At 32.7% G+C, this 20,735-nt stretch overlaps 2 protein-coding genes, 1 long non-coding RNA gene and 2 pseudogenes across 7 annotated transcripts; 1 reads left to right on the top strand and 4 right to left on the bottom strand.

The window, feature by feature from the left end:
* Positions 1-747: 747 nt before the first annotated feature.
* On the bottom strand, positions 748-4,091 carry LOC146931471 (putative F-box protein At1g67390; annotated as a pseudogene). The gene is made up of 3 exons (XR_015008004.1): positions 3,187-4,091; positions 1,668-1,808; positions 748-1,543 (listed from the first exon to the last, which is right to left on the bottom strand). The product of XR_015008004.1 is annotated as a putative F-box protein At1g67390 (transcript).
* A 310-nt stretch (positions 4,092-4,401) lies between these two features.
* LOC146931470 (uncharacterized) lies at positions 4,402-5,746 on the bottom strand. Its single transcript, XR_015008374.1, has 3 exons — positions 5,273-5,746; positions 5,061-5,132; positions 4,402-4,966 (listed from the first exon to the last, which is right to left on the bottom strand). It is a non-coding gene; the product is annotated as an uncharacterized LOC146931470 (long non-coding RNA).
* Positions 5,747-5,993: 247 nt separating this feature from the next.
* LOC146931469 (uncharacterized) lies at positions 5,994-9,338 on the bottom strand. 3 transcript variants are annotated; one of them, XM_085702959.1, is made up of 7 exons: positions 9,206-9,338; positions 8,948-9,085; positions 7,815-7,846; positions 7,563-7,725; positions 7,265-7,477; positions 6,748-7,057; positions 5,994-6,225 (listed from the first exon to the last, which is right to left on the bottom strand). In XM_085702959.1, exons 5-7 carry the CDS (start codon positions 7,363-7,365, stop codon positions 6,103-6,105), a joined length of 534 nt encoding a protein of 177 aa, XP_085559085.1. In that variant the 5' UTR covers positions 7,366-7,477; positions 7,563-7,725; positions 7,815-7,846; positions 8,948-9,085; positions 9,206-9,338; the 3' UTR covers positions 5,994-6,102. The 3 variants fall into 3 exon arrangements, with proteins under 3 accessions (XP_085559085.1, XP_085559083.1, XP_085559084.1); XM_085702957.1 differs by having other exon boundaries at positions 7,151-7,477; positions 9,206-9,337; XM_085702958.1 differs by lacking the exon at positions 7,815-7,846 and having other exon boundaries at positions 7,151-7,477; positions 9,206-9,337.
* Positions 9,339-16,146: 6,808 nt separating this feature from the next.
* On the top strand, positions 16,147-16,815 carry LOC146931468 (uncharacterized). The gene is made up of 2 exons (XM_085708334.1): positions 16,147-16,516; positions 16,660-16,815. Exons 1-2 carry the CDS (start codon positions 16,201-16,203, stop codon positions 16,689-16,691), a joined length of 348 nt encoding a protein of 115 aa, XP_085564460.1. The 5' UTR covers positions 16,147-16,200; the 3' UTR covers positions 16,692-16,815.
* A 1,156-nt stretch (positions 16,816-17,971) lies between these two features.
* Positions 17,972-20,407, bottom strand: LOC146931467 (scarecrow-like protein 3 pseudogene; annotated as a pseudogene). Its single transcript, XR_015006742.1, has 2 exons — positions 19,972-20,407; positions 17,972-19,655 (listed from the first exon to the last, which is right to left on the bottom strand). The product of XR_015006742.1 is annotated as a scarecrow-like protein 3 pseudogene (transcript).
* Between the last annotated feature and the right edge of the window lie 328 nt (positions 20,408-20,735).

Below are 20,735 nucleotides of genomic sequence, written 5' to 3'. Positions count from 1 at the left end.
ACAAAGATACAAGAAGAGTGAATAATGTTAAGCATTGTCGTCTGTCGATCAACTCAAATCGCCGCATTCGGTTCACTCATATTAAGCTCTAGAACGACAACGACGTGAGAACCATGTTCTATATATTTGGTAAGTATAGTTTAAAGAGACCGATTAAGTGAGACGCTTTCTTGATAAAATCTTTTCATGATATTAGAAAAACTTTGATTTGGCCTACAATAAATTGAACCCATAAGACAGATCAAGCACAAGCTACTTCTTTCATGATTAAGATACCATAAAGAACTCCATATGCTTAAGATTTGATTTTTTACTCATTCATTTTATTTTAGTCAAATTATCAATCCTTTAATAATTCACGTATACAGACACAATTTCTGCATAGTCATGTAGAAAAAGAATTTGGTTAGCATTAGATCATCTTAATTTTTTTTTTTTTTTTCAGGAAAGATCATCTTAATTCAAGAGTCTGGTATTAAGATGCCGGAAACTAATGGACACTTAACCACATTTCAATTACTTTCAAACTCTCTACCTATAGTCTATAAAAGAGAATTCATAAGAAATTTAATAGTTCTCTTACTAGAGAGTAACTCCAATCTACCATGGCATTGTAAAAAAAATATAGGTCAGCCTAAGATATGCTCAAATTTAATCAATAATTCTACCATCATTGCCATTTCCAAAGCTCTTCCCGGTTGAAATTCAAATTTTGAACAGAAAAGATATGCCAAATGGTCTCCTTCAAATGTCGGTTCAAAAATAGCTCGAATCATTCTATACGCTTCCATTCATTCAAATAAACATGTCACTATGATCATTTTGAACAATCAAGAAAACAAAACAGTCTGTGTGATTTCTCACATCATTATTTGAGGTATCAAACGAAGTTCAATTTCAATGAAACTTTGGGCGCACCTCTCTAACACACACATGAGCATACTCTAATTCCATTTCACACAAAAACCACATCACACTAGGGCATAAAATTTGCAAAGATAGAGGATAAGCAGCAACTGGCTTACTGTATAGTATAGATATATAAGTAACATTAGTCTCATCCCACTAACATTAAAAAAAAAAAAATAATCTCTTTTCTTCCCAACTTTCATTTATTGACTTGAAGCTAATTAAAAAAAAAAAAAAACTGAGAATTTCAATAGAATTTCTAGGTAAATACGTTTCTAGCATTTTATCTGGAGTTGTTACAGTTTTTTAAAGTCATCTATATGTTCTTGTTTTTGGACTCCAAAACGATGGCAAGATTACTTGAACCTCTTGGCATTGACAATAAATCTTTTGCCTCATCCACAATTGTTGAACCACAGAACACATACATTTTTTTCATCACAAAGGCTTGTGCAATCAAATGTTTCACAAATTTCACTTCTTGCTCTTTGCCGGTAAATCCCCTCATCGTAACAAATTTCAACTTGTTATGTACACAAAAGCACACTTCTCGTGTCTCCCAAAATGTTGACTTAGGAAATGGTAAACATGGTAGGGTGCAATCAAGGGAACCGTGATATGAAGCTTTCACTGTCTGTGAAATACAATTACATTTCAATCATCATATTCTATGGAAAAATGACTTTCTTTAATGTGTATATTCAATAAAAAAATAACATAATGAAGATTAAAGTATAATTAGGTTAATAGACACGTACCTGTGTTATAATTTCTAGAGTATTTAGATGGTTGCATGAGGTTAGTATGTACGAAAGTGTCAAAGCTTCTCTTATATTATTCAAATCCAAATCGATTGATAAGGTCAACAGATTTCGAAAAATGTTGGTTGACTGAGATGCCTACATTGAAGAGCTAGTTAGCACAACTGCATATTATATCTAAAGACACCATAATATTATTAAAAAAATTAAACAATAACTTATCATTATTTCCTGCAATATCCATTCAAAGAAACATAACAAGGTTTTAAATTGCAGATTATAGAGCTGCCGTTGCAAAGGTTTTAAATCAATGGACACAATCGTCGATATTTGCAGAGAATCATGGTGTAAATAATGTAGATGTGTTGGAACAAGTGTGGGTGTGTGAATTGAAAAATTCTTATTTCCCACATCGGGTAGATTACATACAACACTAATGTTTATATAGGGGAGGGATCACTTTTAAGGGTGTACCATTTAGGGTACACAAATTTGTAAATGGGTGTTGATGCACTCAACATGACGACGTAGAGCCGGACCCCAAAATCTAATCAATTATTTTTTCGAATTTTTGGTTTTGGCCCTCCCTAAGTCAACTCTTCAAACACGTACTCACACCAAAAGCTCTTTTGAGTTGTCAAAGAATTTTTCTCTCTTCTCCCTTTAACTTGGCTTAACGTGCTATTCTGCTCTTCATCTTTTCTTTCTGCTCCTATTCTTCTCTTCGTCTTTTCTTTATGTTCCTTCGGAAGTAAGAGTGATCTTGTGCCATATTGACTGGTCTAAGTAGCAAATAAATGGTGTATATCTAGAACGGTTGGTTCCTACAATGCAGTAGGAAATCCAATACAATTTTGATTGAACTATTTTATCTTGGAGGCTACATGGTTAATAGTTTTCTTGCATTAATTTCGACAGTGCATCAAATAGACTTAAAGAAAGCGACTAACTCATCCCGAAAATTTCTTTAGTGGCTGAAAAACTTTTTAAAACATTGTTCCAAACAAGATGGTATCTTGATTAAATGAGCAATATATCATTGAGTATGTTGCTTATAATGCTAGTAAACAACAGAAACTAAACTCACTCCGTTTTAAAATGAATGTCGTTCAAAGTTTTTACATACACATATTAAGAAATATAATGATGATTAAAAAAAAGAATTGTTATTTTACCAAGTTTTTTTTTTTTTGAGAACACCAAATTCTCTTTACTTACTATTGGTGTACGTTTTCTACTAAAGTAAAAGTAATATTTTAGGAGTAATATACATAATATTAATTGGAGGGTTCAATTGAAAAGAAAAAGTTATTATTTGTATTGGATAAGCAATTGTCTTCTTCTAGAGTAACACTCATTTTAAAATAGAGGGAGTAAATTTTATCGGGCTTTCATAGATGAATTATATTAACTCAAGCAAATATGAAGAATTGAACTAAGAAATTAACGCAAAATTCGAATAGCAGAAACTTAAGAGAAACCACAAAAGAAAAGAATAGATTTGGAAAGAACTTACAAGAAGATCACTGCAATTTTCAAGGATATCTTGAGTTTTCAGAGAGCTTTGGCTCAAGTAAAAAGGTACAATACCTTGAGCATTTGGATTGCAAGTAGAAGATAAATTCAAGAGGTTCTTAGAATAAATTCTAAAACCCTTTGGAGTGCAAACTAGAGAATCAATCACAACAACTTGTAGATCCTCGACATTAACATCTATCTCTTTAACATTCAACCATAAAAGCTCCAAAAATTTAAGATTTTGGTTTTCAATCTTGAGGCTATTGAACCCGATTGAGTCAATGAGACTAAACTTCTCCAAACCAGAACAATTTTTCAAAATTCCATTGATGATACTATTCTCCATAAACAACTTCTTCAACTTCAAAATTTTCAGCTTTTCACAACTTTGAAATGCAGGTAAAACTGATTTTGTCAGTTTATAATTTGTCAACTCAAGTGAACATAGATTTGAAAATAATTTAGGCTTAAGATGATCATAACGAGTCTTCACAATTTTGCCACCCTCATATATTGAAGTTTCACACTCTAAACTCAAACAAGTTAACTTTTTTCTCTCAAGAACAAACTCAACCCAAGTTCTTAAATTTATATTTGCAGAAAAATGTCTGAAAAGTAACAACTAGTCAATCTACCAATGTGTTGATTCAATACAGTCTCAACAATTTTACCATATTTTTCAACATCTCTTATAGTGACTATTTTTTATAAGGTTTTTATCATGTGTGTGCAATCAAAATCAAGGTGCATTGCATTCTTCCACAAATGTATCCATCTCTTTGATAAAATACTTGTTCTTAAAGCTTCATCAATGGAAAGATAAGAGATTATGAGATGCAAAATATCATCAGGTAGTTCACTTACAAGGTCTTTAAATTTGTAACTCCTTCTTCTTCTTACCATCTTTGTTCTTGGTTTTGACCTAGTTTTCATCTGCAAAAGGAATAAGCAAATTTCTAAGAGATGGTGAAATTCTTGTGTAAAGAGAGTTTAGATAATAATAACAGGTTAGATTTGTGTACCTGATGTCAAACGTTGACGGGCTACGACTGGAAACTCTCAAACAAAACCTGACGGCAAAACTAATTGTATACTAGGGTTAGATTTTGTTTTTTGAAGGACTAGATCATCGACCCGTGCTAACGCACGGGTCATTCAAAAGAAAAAATATAGCGCAAATATGAAAGTAAACATTTTACTTAAATCTAAAAAATAGTATAATTCAATTCATAAAATAAATTGTCAGAAACCTTTGTAATGTACCATATTAAACAATTTCCACTACATTGACCCTGTTACGGTAAACATAACATATAAATTTAATGACATTTTACCCTACAGCTGCCATTCTATTCTTGATTTCATTGTCGGTGTCATAAACGTACAATTGAGCAAACTTTGGGTCATTTCCTTCCATTGGCAGCAAACCGATGATAGTTTTCGCCATTCAGAACAAACGTCGGAGGAGCGTTCCCGCTATTCATAGAGCCGTCAATCTTGCCACCCATTGATGTGAAGGCAAAAGTACTGTTAAAAGATCGAATATTTTCCATAAAGTACTTGCTTCTTCTATTGTCAGAGTATTCAAATCAGCGAGAGGTTCAGGCAACGGTGGGTACGCAATTTTGATCCTCCCTTCCCTGCAACACATAGAGAGTTCTGGCACTGTTGGCTTGCAATCCTTGCGAGTCCTCTCTCCATACCACATGTGTGATCCACAATCTTGCATATACAATCTGGTTGCCCAAAATCCTCGTAACTTACACTTTCAACAGAATCTGAAAATAACGCGAGTATCATCAATTGTATATATTGTAACAATGTCTCGGATGAAAGCAAACATATTTATATTTAAATTACAAATAATGGTACCTGATCGAAGGGACGAAAATATTACCAACAACATATCGGTGCAATTCTGATGCACAATGTCAGTGCTGATGTCTGTTCAAATACAACAGCTATATACGTTAAGAAATCATTGTTCGACCAATATAGTTTTACGATGAAAATTCATATTCATCCAATACGATATTAGCAACAAAGTATAAATATAAAGTTGCAGGGACAAAAAGCAACATTACCTGAATTTGGTGGGATATCTTCGTCTTCCTGATTTTGAAGGTAGATTTCAACTATTGATTCTTCATTAGTAGATGTGACAGACGACAAAATTGTGTATGTGGCTTGAAAAAGATGGTTCTGGTTTACACTCACATCATCATCCAGAATCAAATGAAATAAACAAATTTGAGAGGGTCGTAATGTTCTTTTCAGCATAATTGTTTTTTTTATAACTTTCAGTTTTTGTAAAGAAACAAAGTGTTCTACCAACTGAGATATAAGAAATCCAAACAAAGTACTTAACTTTCTGCAAGGCCATACAGGAAAGAAACGACATGAAGTCGAAGAATTGGCACGCAGATTATTTTCTTGGGAAGAGAGGAAAAAGAAAAAAGAAATTCTTAGAGATGCTGGCAATCACATTTCAATGAAAATTGCATAGTTATTCTTTTTGTTTTTTTTTTTATCTGTTTAGGTTTAGAGAGATTTTAATAAGCAACCTTATGGAGAAAAATTTTCTTAATAAAAGAACATGACAACAAATTAGTGGTGAGACACGTGTGGCATTTGCTAAAACATGTCCACTGGTTCCAAGGATTTCGTTGGTCTGGCTATTAGAACCGCGCCTATTCGGTACTTCTTCAAAGAAACATCCATGTTTTAGCAAAATTAGGTGAAACAATTACTAATAGTGTTGCGGTGCTTGTGCTTGACTAACCATTTGTGATGTCGGACAAAGGATTTCTGTTAGAGACGTTGAAACTTGCATGAGATGAAGGTTGATGTGAAACAATTTCTGAATTTTTACTCAGAGACTACTACAAAATTTGGTTATATAGAACTAAAAAATTTACTCAATTATAACAGCACAGTTTCTAACTCCTAATTGATCAATCCTTTGACATGCGATCTGAGTCTTCTTCATGAGATTGCTTGTTTGAGTAGCTCTGGTTGACAATGCTTCTCCTGGTTCCTGTGAAATTGTGAAATTGGAGAGAGAATTGTAAGATTTACAAAACAAATCATAGTTATCTTTATCTACTGGAAAAAGAATGTTTCCTCATTACCCCCAAAGAAGTAATAAATGATAATTAAAAAATAAACACATTATTACCAGCACCCGTTATATCAATTAATCATAACTCAGCAAGCAGTATAATATTACAAACTGTAATTTTGTATACTTCTTTTTTTGAGAGAAAACTGTAATTTTGTATACTTCTGTATATTATAGTATTGCAGAATTTAACTATCCCAATATCAGAAATATAGCATTTGAGACATAAAACAGCAGTGTCGAGGAAGCACTGATATCAAAGGAGATGTTGCTACAAAATTCACTCTTGCATGATTCTTATAACATCAGCCAAAATTGACGCAAGCATGTAATAGTTCCCACTCCCCCACCATTCTTAAATGTTAGGCAATTTATGGATGAAGCAATTTATCCTTACAAAAAAAATTAGGAACATGTCCTATATATATGCAATAATACCTTTTCTAGATTTTTCTTGTTTACTGCATTCAAATGAGCAGAACCTTCATCATTTGCAGTATCATATGTAGATGTAGAATTCTGATTTCCCTCCAAGTCCTTACTATTACCATTTATTACCCCAGATATAAATGGATCAGTATCATCAGCCACAGATTGGGAATTTTTAACTAAGTCGTTTACAACTTGGTTTCCTCCTTGAACTGTTTGTTCGTGATTATTAGCTTTAGTTGCTGCTTCCTCGACCTTCCTTTTTTCTTCTTCTCTTTGTTGTTTCTTCTTTGCCTCTTGCTCCATTAATTGCTTAAATCTACAATACAAAGATGAACACATTTACAACAGGTTAAAATCAATCAATAGCATTGTGATATAAGTGTGGCTCGTTATAATTATAATCACTAACCTGTCACCAAGTCGTGGCCATTCTGATGTCAATTTTGAATCTTTTCTAGCTTCTTCAATTTTTGTGAAATTTAGATTCGATACTGACTTTTGAACCTGCATTAGGTCTACATACTTGTCACCAAGTCGTGGTCCTTCTGATGTCAATTTTGAATCTTTTCTAGCTTCTTCAATTTTTGTGAAATTTAGATTCGATACTGACTTTTGAACGTGCATTAGGTCTACATTTTTCACATCATCATCAAGAACTTGTCTCAAAGGATTTTTCGCACCTCCTAACTTTTGAAGCCATATCTGTTGTAAAGTGCTCAATATATTATTTGTGAATCTGCACAACTTAAAAGGTATAATAAGCAAATATAGATATCACGCTTACACATATAAGACCATTGGAAGGTTTTACGTGTGCTTACCAGTAAAGGCTAAGACCTGAAGGAACTGAAAGAGCAAAATAACCAATCACTAATGAGAGAAATCCATAAGCAATTTCCAGGGATAACCAAGGTAACCAATGACAGTTATCTCAGATGGCTCAGCAGGAAACGCAGATTGAGAAAAACCAATCCAATTCAGCTTCTGAGTATACGGAAAAAAAAAGGTTCGGTTAAATATCAATACACTTGTTAAAACACAATTAGAGCTTAAGAATACAGGACATAATTCACCAACATTGCCTCTGTGCCAGCATTGCCTACAACTATTAACATGATATTTAAGGTTAGCAAATAAGATAAAAGACTAACACATACAATTGAAAAAAACATAAGCATGGACATACACACACAACATTCAGAGGACAATCATACAGCTGATGAAACATGTAAATGAAACATAATTGGTCATTTTACAATTAAATGGCCAATTACAAATAAAATAATTGGTCATTTTACAAATAAAAATTACTTGTTCGATTTAGACATGTAAATGAAACAACTACCAAAACACATATTTAGGCATTGAAGAATGTAACAGGAGTGGAGACAATTTCAAATTCTAAATCAATCAAATCAAAATCGATACTATAGTTTTTATAATCTTGCAAGCAAGTCATGACATACAAATAAAAAATCAATAAAATCACTTCATGTCAAATGCTTAAAAAATAAGTTCTTAAAAATGCAAAGAAACATATCAATATCAACAAATTGAGAAAGAAAGCAAAGAATAAAGTTTTTACAGTTACTATCTACCTTCATACATGATGTCATTAGATAAATAAACTATAAATTTTCAAAGACAATATCCATTGTTGAGATTGACAATTCCTAATAACAATGATAGAAACATATACATTCTGAAATAGTTTTCCAAGGGGTGGAAAGAAGCCATCTGATAGAAGGATGACCGAGAAAATGACTAATGTTAATCTACATCAGCACATAGAAAAGGAGACCAAACATAAACAAAAAAATCAAAGTTTTAAAAAAAGGACAGATCTCTTAACTAAATGATATTAAGACATATTTGATGAAGTTTTGCTAGCATTCAATCCATCCAATAAACAAAAGGCCCCCTATCTCTTTAAAACATCCTAAACATTGACACATTGCAAACTCTAAGCAAACTTCAATGGAGAATATACACATTTGAGTTATGAAATTATGATTGAAATTTGAAAACTCCAAAAAAGCTTTGCAAGTTAGCATAAAAATTCAACTAAAAAAATAAATTAAATTAAAATCAATATGTCTAATCTACTATAATACATCCAATAATTGAGGTGATAAAAACAACGAAATGATGATTAGAGGGGTTCAAAATAGTCTTAACAGATTAAAGGGGGAAAATATGGATTTACCTTCATTGATATCATACTACCAACCATCTACATGATTAGAGGGAGGAAAAATACTCTTCACCAATTTCTTGGTAGGCCTACATACTTTATCATTCTATCATTTCTTCTTCTCTTGCCTGAAATCATTAAGGGCCTTCTCTGGAATAAGGAGATTAAAACGAATCCTAAATCAGTAACTGAGCCATGGATTGATCAAGAGGAAATTTGAGATAATCATGAATTAATTAAGATAAAAATAAGTAATTGTACAATACTTACAATGAAGTCCTAACAATAAAAAAAAAATGCTTTCATCACAGTGATGCACCTAGAGCTCTCAACTACAGGAACAAAATCATAAACTGGAGAAACCATAAACAAATTCAGATAAATTATTTAATCACATAATTGACAAAAAAAGGTTAACAACAAAACCTTACATAAAAATCCTTTCCAGAACCAATGAACCATACATCCGCAATCCTTTTAGTCACCTTCTGATACAACATTTGATCCATCCAAAATCAGGGTTCAATAGATTCGATCAACAATCACTCAACCCTCTTCACTTTCATTGTTGCTTCGAAACTTTCATAGCTAACTGTTGACAAATACGTGACAAATATGAAGGGGCAGAAAAGGAGAAATGAAAAATTCATTTAAAATCAAATCAATAATGATAAATCAATGTTTTGAGAATGAATCAATCTAACGAAATAATGAAAATGAAGAGAAAAAAATCAAATGATTGAAGCTGATTGAAATATGGAAATCGGAAAGCATGTAATTGATTACCATGTGTTGTTGAGGCAGAGACTTTTTTGGCAAGCATGATAACAGATATTATAAGTAATCATCAACAATATTATAACACTAAAGGATATTGCATGAACTGATAACAACATATAAAAAACAAACATTATATTTTTGTGCACGTGGGTAGCCAGATAGTTGAAAATTATTCCATATACATGTCAAGCCTAAATTTATCACACGTAATATTAAAGCTGTGAACCAAGCAACAATAGTATAGTCATCATTTTCCTTAAAAAAAAAAATAGTATAGTCATCATTTGTACAACAACCGTCCTTTTATTTGGATGTCGAATGCGGAAGTTAAACAAAGAAGAGTTAGAGAGTAATAAAAAGGAAAGATATAAGCAATTTTAAGAAAGTGTGAATCAAAATAAAATAAATGATCCCAATTTATACATGAGAAGTCCTAAAGAAGACTGGTCTTGTTAATTATTCAAGTTTAGTGGAGTTTATATATTCATTGACTAATTATTCAAGTTTAGTGTAGGAGGGAAAACCTGAGCCAAATCAGACATAGAAACTGCAGGAGGGAAAACTCTTGCTAAAACCACAACAATGCAATGAAAGGCAAAACACATTTAAAAATTACTCAATTGCAAAGGTATTGTGAAACAGTGAATTTAGGTACCTTAAACCCCAAACAGTAAACAAAACATAAAGGTATTCAAGTATGTTAGTTACATTTTCAAAACAGGAATGATATATTGACAATCATAGTTGTCAATCCACCGTATGTATATACGGTTCTTCTATTTTTTTAATCATTTTATATATGCCTCGATTTGCGTGCCCCACTTCATTGTGAAGGATTAAGGCTATGGTGTGAGTATCAACAACTTATTTTGGATGTCAACATATCATAGCTCTTTTCAAAAGTGTTACCTTCATGCTTTAATAATAACAATAAAGTTATAAAACATATCAGTTCAATTCCAAATTACACAATCATCGGACACATTAAAATCTATGGGATTCAAACAAAACAAAACCAAATTATTAAAAACCACAGTGCTATTAAACACTGACACCTAAAGACAATTTTTTTATCAGCACAGGACCTCGAACCTTAAATTAAATATAAAATATACAATAAAACAAACAAAAAAACAGCAATTTATTGAGGCTTAATATTGATCAACTTGATCTAAAATAAAAATAAAATCATAAGCATTAAACGAATCACAAGCAATGAAAAAAAATCAAATTTTCAATTAAAAGGGTGTGTGAAAAAGCAGATCCAGATAAAGGGGTTTAATTATACCTTGAAAGCGAGGAGAGAAGAAGCAGCAGCATTAGGACGAAGATGAGAAAGATCAGATGAAAAGGAACCAAAAGCAGGTGAATTGGAAGAGGAAGAATCGAAGCTAGGAGCGAGAAGCCTGTTTCCTCGACCACCACGAGGCCTCAAGCTAAGAACTGTTTGATCACCTTGCTGCATACCGATCTAAAACGCTTGAAAGAGATTGATTGCTTGCAAACTTCACTGAATAGATGAATGAATTAATCAAAAATTGATTCCGCGGCGGCGCCGAATCGATTGAAAGAGAAGAAGAAAAAAATAAAAAAATTGAAGAAGAAGAAGAAGAAGAATAAGAAGGATTTGGATTGGATTTTGAGACAGAGAAGAAGAAGAAGGATCGGCTTTTTTTTTGTTATTATGTTTATGCGTTTAATTGTGCTTTTTTTCCTCTTCTTTTGTCACTAATTAAGGTTTTGGTTAGGGTAAAACAGGAATTTTATTCATTAGGGTTTAGGTTTAATTAGGGCTTCAATATTGGCTTGGGACAACTTTTATATATAGATAGATATACTAGGGTTAGATTAAATAATATATTTTTTGACAAAAAAAGGTAACAATCTTTTTTTTCTTAAAGGAAAAAGGTAAGGAATAACTGAAAATACTTATTTGGGCACAAGTATTTGGACACTAAATTTAGACACACATACACAATTGAGAAAAGGTAGAAAGAGAAAATAATTAAATAATATTTATTTTTTAAATAATAAATAAAATATATATTTATGTGTGTGCGCCTAAATGGTGTGCCCAAAAGCTTGGGACCATGTAAGACTTTCTCACAAATAACAATCATCTATGAAGCCCAGATACGAGATACGATACAGATACGATACGCCGATACGGAAAAATTTCAAAAATCAAGACACGGAAAAAAAAATTATATAATTAAATGTATAATATAATTATAACCATTTTTTTAATATGCAAGGGATACGATACGTCGTCCATTTTAAAGTATCGGGGCTTCATAGACAATCATTAATGGTATGCTTTTTTTCCTTCAAAAAATGGTATGATTTTTTTTTTTGACTAAGTCTTAAATGGTGTGATTGAATTGACAAATCAGACTAGGTCACATGCCATAGAAAAACATTGGCTAAATTACATTTTTAGTCTCTTAACTATTTAGATAGTATTGCTTTAGTCCCTTAATTAAAACTCGATTTATTTTTGTCCCTTAACTTCTCTTCATTACACATTTTGGTCCTTTCCGTTAGTTTTAATTCAAAAACGTTAGATTTTCTTCATCTTCTTCTCATCTTTTTCACCTTCATATCATTTCCATCAACCTTCAACAACAAGAATCCCAGAAAAATTCCAGAAGAAAATGAAGAAAACCTAACATTTTTGAATTAAAACTAACGGAAAGGACCAAAATGTGTAACAGAGAGAAGTTAAGGGACAAAAATAAATCGAATTTTAATTAACGGGGCAAAGCGATACTACCTACATAGTTAAGAGACCAAAAATGCAATTTAGCCAAATATTCCAATCTACATAAGGAAATATGAATAATATTTTTTTGGGTTAAATATGTTTTTTGTCCCGATAAAATGAAAAAAAATTTAGGGACTAAAAGTTGAAGAATTTTTTTAGAGAGACTGATAATTTTTCAATAGTTAATATTTTCACAGTCATTTTTAATAGTTTTAAGTTAAATTGAATAACTTTAGAGTGTTTTTAAAGTCAAACTGAGTAAAAAAGAGGATTTTGAAAATATTCAGTTGTGTTGATTATTCTTGTTATTAATTTTCTCTAACCAAACGAATTCTTGGAGTTTTTGTTCTCTTAATTTTTAGAGAATAAATTGAGCTGTTGGAGTGAACTTATACATAAAAAACCAAAGATCATGTTCAACACACAAGCCAAAGCAGGGCTGAACTTGGTGAATTTGATAGAGCCTGATGTGATCCCCACATGTTAAAATACAACCCAAGGTTACTCACCTCATATTAGATCCGACGTGGCACCACATGAAAGGCTATAATGCATCACATTTTATTCATGTGGTGTTGGAACTTGTGTTGGGGGTCTACTGCAATAACTTGACCAAGAAGATGATGAAGATGAATATGATGAAGTGTGCACATAAATTTCAAAGATTGTTATATATCTTGATTGTTGAGAAGAGGTTGCTGCACTTGAAACCTGAAATGTTTAATGATTATGCATGTAAAACTCAAAGCGCATGGGGTTGCCACACTAACCTTTAGGTACGATTCGCCCCCACCAATAATTGTATATTGGATGCAATAAGGAATGACCAGCGAATCCCCTTCAGGATACTATGAGTTCCTTGACGTGTATTGCATAACCACACCAAGCGTATCTCCTAACAGTATTTTACAGATTTATGGTTCCAGCAATTCACTTATGCATGAGGAAGACTTATGTTGTTAATGCAACAAAATTCTGGTTTATGTTTTCTGTGAAACTAATGCCCAAATGTCAAGCATTTATAGTGCATTACATGACCCTTCACATGAGAGAAAGCACCCCTTTAACTTGAATCAATGTTATGGTTCATTAAGCACCCCTTTGCCAAAGGTTATAATCATATACACTTGAATCAATGCAAAGGTTCATCAAGTACCTATTTGCCAAAGGTTCCAATGTATATGAAAGATTCCCATGAAGAATTAAAACTCTTGGTGAAGAGTTACAACTTTTGATCTAAACTGATTCCATTATTTTGGAAATCACCAACATGTGGTCCCACCACAACAAGTGACCTTGACATGAAGGAATAGAGCACGTGATTGAAGGAGGGGAATTAGGTTTCACTTGGTTTGGAATATAAAAGAGGCAGCTGCAACAAATGGGGGATCGGAACTTTTGGGAACCAGAGAAAAGAAGCAGCGCATGACAATGGGAAAGGACGGCAACGAAAATTAAAGTGATCCGGATAGAGAACGGCGATGCAGGGTGACGCTGGCGTTGTCGAAAAATTTGTCCTTATTCTCTTTTCTTTGTTGTTTATTTTCTTTACCATGAGTATAATTTTCATGTTGTTAGGGATGAGAGTATCTAGATGACGACTTTTATTATATGACCTTCTTTTGATTATTGAAGAAGTTTATTGAATCATTTTTCTTATCTATGTTCTTAATGCTTTTATTGCTTGGCCGCCTTTAAATTTATTTACGGTTTATATTGTGAAACGGAAGTTGAATTTATAAACGCTTTGAGATAAGAAATTCTTGCCTTTGTAATCTAGGAATAGATGCAAACCCTTGAAACCAATTAAGAATTCTTGTTCAATCATGCTTAATTCTAATCTTAAATTCACTAAGGAATTAGGGGTTATTTTAGTATTAATGATTCTGTCACTAAGGAATTAGGGCAAGAATAAATTAGAGAATTCGGTAATGATTCGATATGTCGATTCAATAGTCATGTTTAAGTTGATAACTCAAGATAGTCATGTAGTGAAACTCATCCCTAACAAATTTATTAATATAAAGTTCAAACCAATTTTACTTTGCTAAATTTTCATTATTGCTATCAAACAAATTCAGTGCCTTTTTGTTCAATTAAGTCACAAATATTATTCGATAGTATAACGCGATCCTCGAGTTCGACACTCGGTCTTACCGTTTTAATTTTACTACTTGCACGATTTCGTACACTTGCGAAAATCGCTATCAGGGACTAAAACGAAAAGTTGACATATTTATAGAGACCAAAAACATATTTAACCCTACTTTTTTTGAAAAATAAATATAAATAATATTATTTATTACGAATATTATTATCTTATATTTTTTAGTTTGAATTAAATTATAAATTTATTAACCTTTTTCATTGATTTAAGCTTATTTGTATACATTAATTTTTCATATATTTAAATGTATTATTATAAACTGAAATTGAAATAAGACATAATAGATAGTCAAATTCTCTAAAAAATTATGTTAAATATCAATATAGAGTTCAATCCCGTTGATCACATTAGTTCATTGGTCTATTTAAACTTAAATCAAATTACTTATTTAAATATGTTCATATGAAAGAAACTTTTAAACAAGAAGACAAGTCATATAATGTTTTCAAAAGTCATATGAAAGAGACTGCAGGTAAGACTTAATCCTTATAAATTTTGACAGGTTAGATTTAGATATTGCAAATTCTAACTCGGTCTAACTTATTCCTAAACTTTCTAATTTAAACCAACTTAAAATAGTAAATGCAATTAGCAAATTTTATAAGGACTCTTTACCAAACATATAAGGGAATGAGCCTGTCCCTTTGTTTGTTTTCGGCCGCTCACAGCATATTCCAACGGCTGCATCTGACCGTTCTCTTCAAAACAATATTTCTCTTGCTAGCTAGTACCCCAAAAGGTGTTTATCTTAGTAGTACTAGTAATAATGAAATAATATATCATTTTTTCATTCATGTTTTGTTTGAGTTGTCCCAAGTTTTAACTGGAATGTTACATGTTTGTCCTGCCGTATATAGCATCCGGTTGAACCAAGATGACTGTTAAAGACTTTTGCTTCTCAACTTCAGCTTTTGAACAAGTAAAATAGTCACCTACATGAACAGTGTGTTTTTCACTGTTGAATTAATAAGTCTCATTATGTTTCATTCGAACTAATGATAAAATTTATTGATTCAGTGATAGAAACTAACATATACATGTTGCAAGACTTATCTTACTTGTAATCATAGAACTGACCCTTAATTTCCTATGCAAACATGCGTATGATTATTCGGGGATCAATGTATAAAATAAATAATTCAATATACGAGATAGATTTTTAGAAGCACACCCTCTAACACACATCTTATATATTATCCTACATAATAATTTAGTGTGATCCATATAAATTTCAATCAATATTAACATCTTATTATTTTTCAATAATATATGGATTACGCTATACATTGTAATCTACACAGGAAGTTATTCATGATTTTGCTATACGTAACATAATTTATTGTTTCTCACGACATTATAGTGACAACAAAAAAACAAATTTGAAATTAAAAAATAAAATATGAAAACAAGCTACTATAGAACTTAATTATGCCATTTCTTGTCCCTCCTTCCATTGCACTATATAAATAAACACACACCAATTCTCATTTCATTGCATTGGTGTGACACAACACAATTGTATAGAATTTTGCATAAATTGAAATTAACACAAACATGGCAACTAGTAGCACTTGTTTGACCTTGACAATCTTGGTTGTTTTTGGAACATTAATATACAACACAAATCAAGTTTCAGCTCAATGTGGAGGAAGCCTTCCAGACCTTATATCACAATGTTCAAAGTTTGTTGAGAAATCAGGACCAAACATTCCACCATCACCAGGGTGTTGTGCAGTGATGAGAAGCTTTGATGTCCCATGTGCTTGTAATCTCATCACTAAAGAAATGGAAAAGTTTGTGAGTGTTCAAAAGGCAATATCTGTTGCAAGGTCTTGTGGATTGAAAGTTCCAGCAGGAATGCAATGTGGATGTAAGATCTTCTATCTATTCATTTGCGCGCGTGCACAGTCGCACACGCACACATTTCTTTTATATTTTTCATAGCTAGTAATGAATAAGAAATATTTTGAAAAAGAAAACTGATGAAACTTGTGATGACATTGTTTGTTTCAGCTGTCAGAGTGCCTCCAAAAGCCATGAAGTGATCAACACACCTTCAACTGCCTCGGTGAAAATGTCTTCCTTTTGTATTGGCAATAAAGTTACCTTCAATTTTCTGTGAAGAAAAATAAATAACTAAATAAGTAATTCTCCATATCACATTGTTGTAGGTTCACGGAAGAACTGTATTTAATGAAATATTGTACCATATATGGAAATTGTGAGTGCATGTATCATGTCTGATCTAATATCTTTTATACATACATATATAGTATGATCTACTGTAATATCTAATTTACAAGTTTTATATCATGTGTCACTCTCTCAACTATTCTTTTAATATAGGGAAATGCTATTTATCACAAACAATATCTTCGCAAATAGTAACGAAGTTACATGATTGGTGAGGTCAATTCACCACCATCCTTGTGTGTTTCCTGCTAAAGAGCAGAGTTAAAAGTTTGACCGCTCTTTTAAGAAAACGGTATACTAATACGGTGGCAGTGTCCAATTTTTTGTCAAAATGTCTTTTCTGACAAAAAATCAAAATAGAAGAAAAGATGACATGGGAAAACAATCGATTTCGTTTGTCGTGTTGATAAGTTTCTTCATATATGACTATTGCTCTGGCTTTACGTTTAAATTGTCTTTCTCACGTATGAATTTTGTTTTGGACAGAAATATGGTGAAACTACAAATAGTAGTTTGTGGTTAGCCGCATAAGAAGCTGCCACACCGCGGTTCGAAACAGACCATTAACCTGTAGACTCGTGTGTCACTACTAGATTAATTTAAACCCTTCCAAACACGACGACATGCGACAATTGTCACTATGATCAAAACATCAAAAGCATTAACAAACATTCGTTGGGAATGAACCATCAAATTTCTTGACCACAACGATAAGACAAAAGCAACGACATTTCAAGAAATGAATTACATGCAGTCACGAAATCACTGGTTTGCAAATCTAAATCCACCAATCTTCGATCAGAAAGTTCATGTTTTGAATTTATTTTGCAACCTGGAGTACAAGCCTTAGTATTAAAATCGGACATTTGTAATCTCTAGATTGTGTGAATGTGATTTTTTTACTACAGGGATCCAGGTTCACATCTCAATATTGCAGGACTTATTGAAGTCCACAAAAGCCAGCTTGCTAAAAGAGAGCAAATAATTATCTTTGAATATAGAAAATCCACCTAAAGAGTAAACAATGAATGATGAAACTGTAAACAGAATCCCAATTATATTTTCCTATTTTTTCTGTTGTCTGTCATCCCAATGTTTCTTTCCTGATATGGTTTACCATGCAATAGGAATATATCTAAAAATCAATAATGATGAATAGTCATAACTATAAAGACAAAATACTTTCATACAAAGATACAAAGTCATTACTATAAATACAAAATACTTTCATACAAAGGAGAAAAGATTAATACTTCATCCTTTATTTATTTTTTCTTATTGTCATTATGGCTTATGATTTTGCGCATGGTTGAATTCGCAGCGAGATTGACAAAATCACGGTGAGCCACCGCAATTTTGCCAAACTCAAGTGCTCGTCCAAACAATCACATCGTCTTACTTCCTAGATCTCCAAGCTGATATTGAAAACAAGGACCTATCTTGCCAGCATATTAGCACACAGCCATTTTCCTCCTTCATTCTATATGCCTCACAACCATAACTCTGCATGAACCTCTTTGCTTGCAACTTACCAAAATAACTTAGAGGCTCATTACCAAATCCAGCTAAATCAAATCTCATAAACCACTTATCCAGCTTTTCATGCCTTTCCTTTCTTTCTAATCCCTCACATGCAATAATGTTCTTGATTTCCTCACCAAAATGAAGTTTCTCCACCCTAAATCTCTCGAATGAGTTTCTTGGGACCGTTGATTCCAAACAATCAAATAGTGCTGCATAAGAGTGTAGAGCTTCTAGTAGCCGGTCCGTAAAATGTGAGCCATTATGATTAGAGTCTTGTTCTGTTACAACCATCACCTTTGGTGATAAACTCCACAATGCATTGAGAAATGTCTCTGTGTTCATTGAATTTGAAGTGTTCAAAGAAACCGGTGATGATGAACTTGAGTCAGGACTTATGGTATAGCTGCTAACCAAATCTTTCTCAAGCAAATTGCCGAATATGCTTCGGTTTACTGGATGGAATCCTTGTAAGTGAATTCCATTCGAGGTTTTTAACAAAAGAGGAGATTTTTTCTTCATGGTTTCATCATCCCAGGCTAAAAGGGTATGCAATTGGAGAATTGAACTAATTGCTAGTGCCTCCCCGGTTTTAACACGAAGTTTCTCAAAATCAAGGTTTTCCAATTTGCTGACAACAGGATTGAATTGGAATGGTATATCTAATTTTTCAGCTTCTGCAATCAGTCTATGAGCTACCTGGTCGAGAACCTCTTTCTTCTGATGAACGCCGGTGATTCTCAAATGTGGAGGGCCATCAGGATGAGCACTCAAAACTTGGAGAAGTGAAATCCACTGAGCAGGTTCAGCAGCATTGAGATCAATTATGTGAATCATTCTCTCCCCTTCCATTGCTTCAATAATAGCCTGATTTGTGAGAACAAATGCTACTTTCATGAAAGGGAAAAGCTCAAAAAAGAGCTTCTGCACAAGAATCTTTTCTGAAACCATCGACACTCGAGTAGAGTTGAGTGCTTTGTGGATTCCAGGCCATGCTTTAAGTATCCTATCAGCAAGTGCTTCGGTAAAATACGCTGCAATCCGCTGCATAGTATCGCCGTCAGGGGAAGCAAGCATGGAAATTTGCTCAAGTGTTGCATTTGCATGCTCAAGATTACAAGCAGCTACATGGTTTGCACAAGTGAGCAACAAATGGATCAAGTACAAACCCCTTTCCTCAGATTTCAGTTCCTTAAGCCAAGGGTGTGGAGATCCAAAGCCAGATGAAGGTGGCATCATGGAGAAGAGCTTTAAGGCTGAAGAAGTAACAGAAGATGACCCTTCTTGCAACATAGCTGTACCATGTAACATAAAATGAAATGAGTTTGAAGAAGAAAATGAAAACTTATAAAGCAGAATAATGCAGAAACTCAAAGCAAAAAAAAATAGTACCAATATTCTCAAGTAGACTCATTGAAAATCCAACAAGCAAAGCAAAGCAGAAAACGATAATGCAGAGCACAAATTCATAAACTTGTGATAAAAAACTGAAACTTTTATAACTCAAAAACATAAAAACAAGACAGTTATCACCGACTCATGAAAAAGTTATGGACTAAAACATGGAAGAAAGAAGCTGTTACAACTTACAAGAAGAAAAGAGGAACATACCAAAATCATGACTAAGGAAGAAACAAGTATGCAATTCCTTGATGGGTTTTGAAATTGAAGAGTAATGAAGAAGAAAGCCAAAGAAAATTCCAAAGCTTGCCTCTTGGATTTGAAGAGTGATGAAAAACCTTAATGAGTTACTTTGTTCTGTTGTTGGTGGTTCTGTTCTGTTAAGAGTGTGAGTTTGAACTTTTGGACTATTTGATTTGATTTGATTTGATTTGTTGTTATGGTTTCAAATGGCTTGTTCTTCATGTCGACTCTGTCCATAAAGTGTGTGAAGTGTCCCTTTTGTCTTCACTGTTTTCTTGTCCTTCACACTTTGGTGGAATGTTATTTACTACCAAAATTACCTTTTTCTCTCTACACTTTTCTAATGAAAATTACACTTGATTTTGGAAGAAAAAATGTTACTAAGACACTAACTAAAATATGTTTTTCAACACACTATCATTTATTGATTGAAATTTAAACATGTTAAGTAAAATATTTGAATGAGAGAAATTACACTCGAATCTTCTTAATTTTTGTATTTCAACGACACGATTATGCGTAAGAAATTCTACTTTCGTTAATAGGGTTTGGATTCTCTATAGTTGTTATAGAGTTGTCGGATAGTGTGGTTGGATTCACGATTTAGATAGGGTTTGGATTCTTTGTATATAGAGATGTTGGAAAGTGGTTGGATTCGCGATTTAGATGTTAATTGATCTACTGACTTTGCGATTGTCGTAAACGATGCAAACACTTCGATAGTTATTATC

The sequence above is a fragment of the Medicago sativa genome, chromosome 4, assembly GCF_051527215.1.
Source record: "Medicago sativa cultivar Bolivia chromosome 4, Bolivia_mono, whole genome shotgun sequence".
In the NCBI taxonomy this organism is placed as follows: domain Eukaryota; kingdom Viridiplantae; phylum Streptophyta; class Magnoliopsida; order Fabales; family Fabaceae; genus Medicago; species Medicago sativa.
This window is presented reverse-complemented; position numbering and strand designations above follow the sequence as displayed.

Bases quoted from the DNA above. Each gene is read 5' to 3' on its own strand.
- LOC146931469 (XM_085702957.1), bottom strand. From the start codon at position 7,365: ATGCACGTTCAAAAGTCAGTATCGAATCTAAATTTCACAAAAATTGAA. The intron at 7,058-7,150 runs GTTAGTGATTAT...TTTGTATTGTAG, and splicing joins TGGCCACGACTTGGTGACAG to ATTTAAGCAATTAATGGAGC. The intron at 6,226-6,747 runs GTATTATTGCAT...ACAATTTCACAG, and splicing joins ACAAGAAAAATCTAGAAAAG to GAACCAGGAGAAGCATTGTC.
- LOC146931468 (XM_085708334.1), top strand. From the start codon at position 16,201: ATGGCAACTAGTAGCACTTGTTTGACCTTGACAATCTTGGTTGTTTTT. The intron at 16,517-16,659 runs GTAAGATCTTCT...TGTTTGTTTCAG, and splicing joins AGCAGGAATGCAATGTGGAT to CTGTCAGAGTGCCTCCAAAA.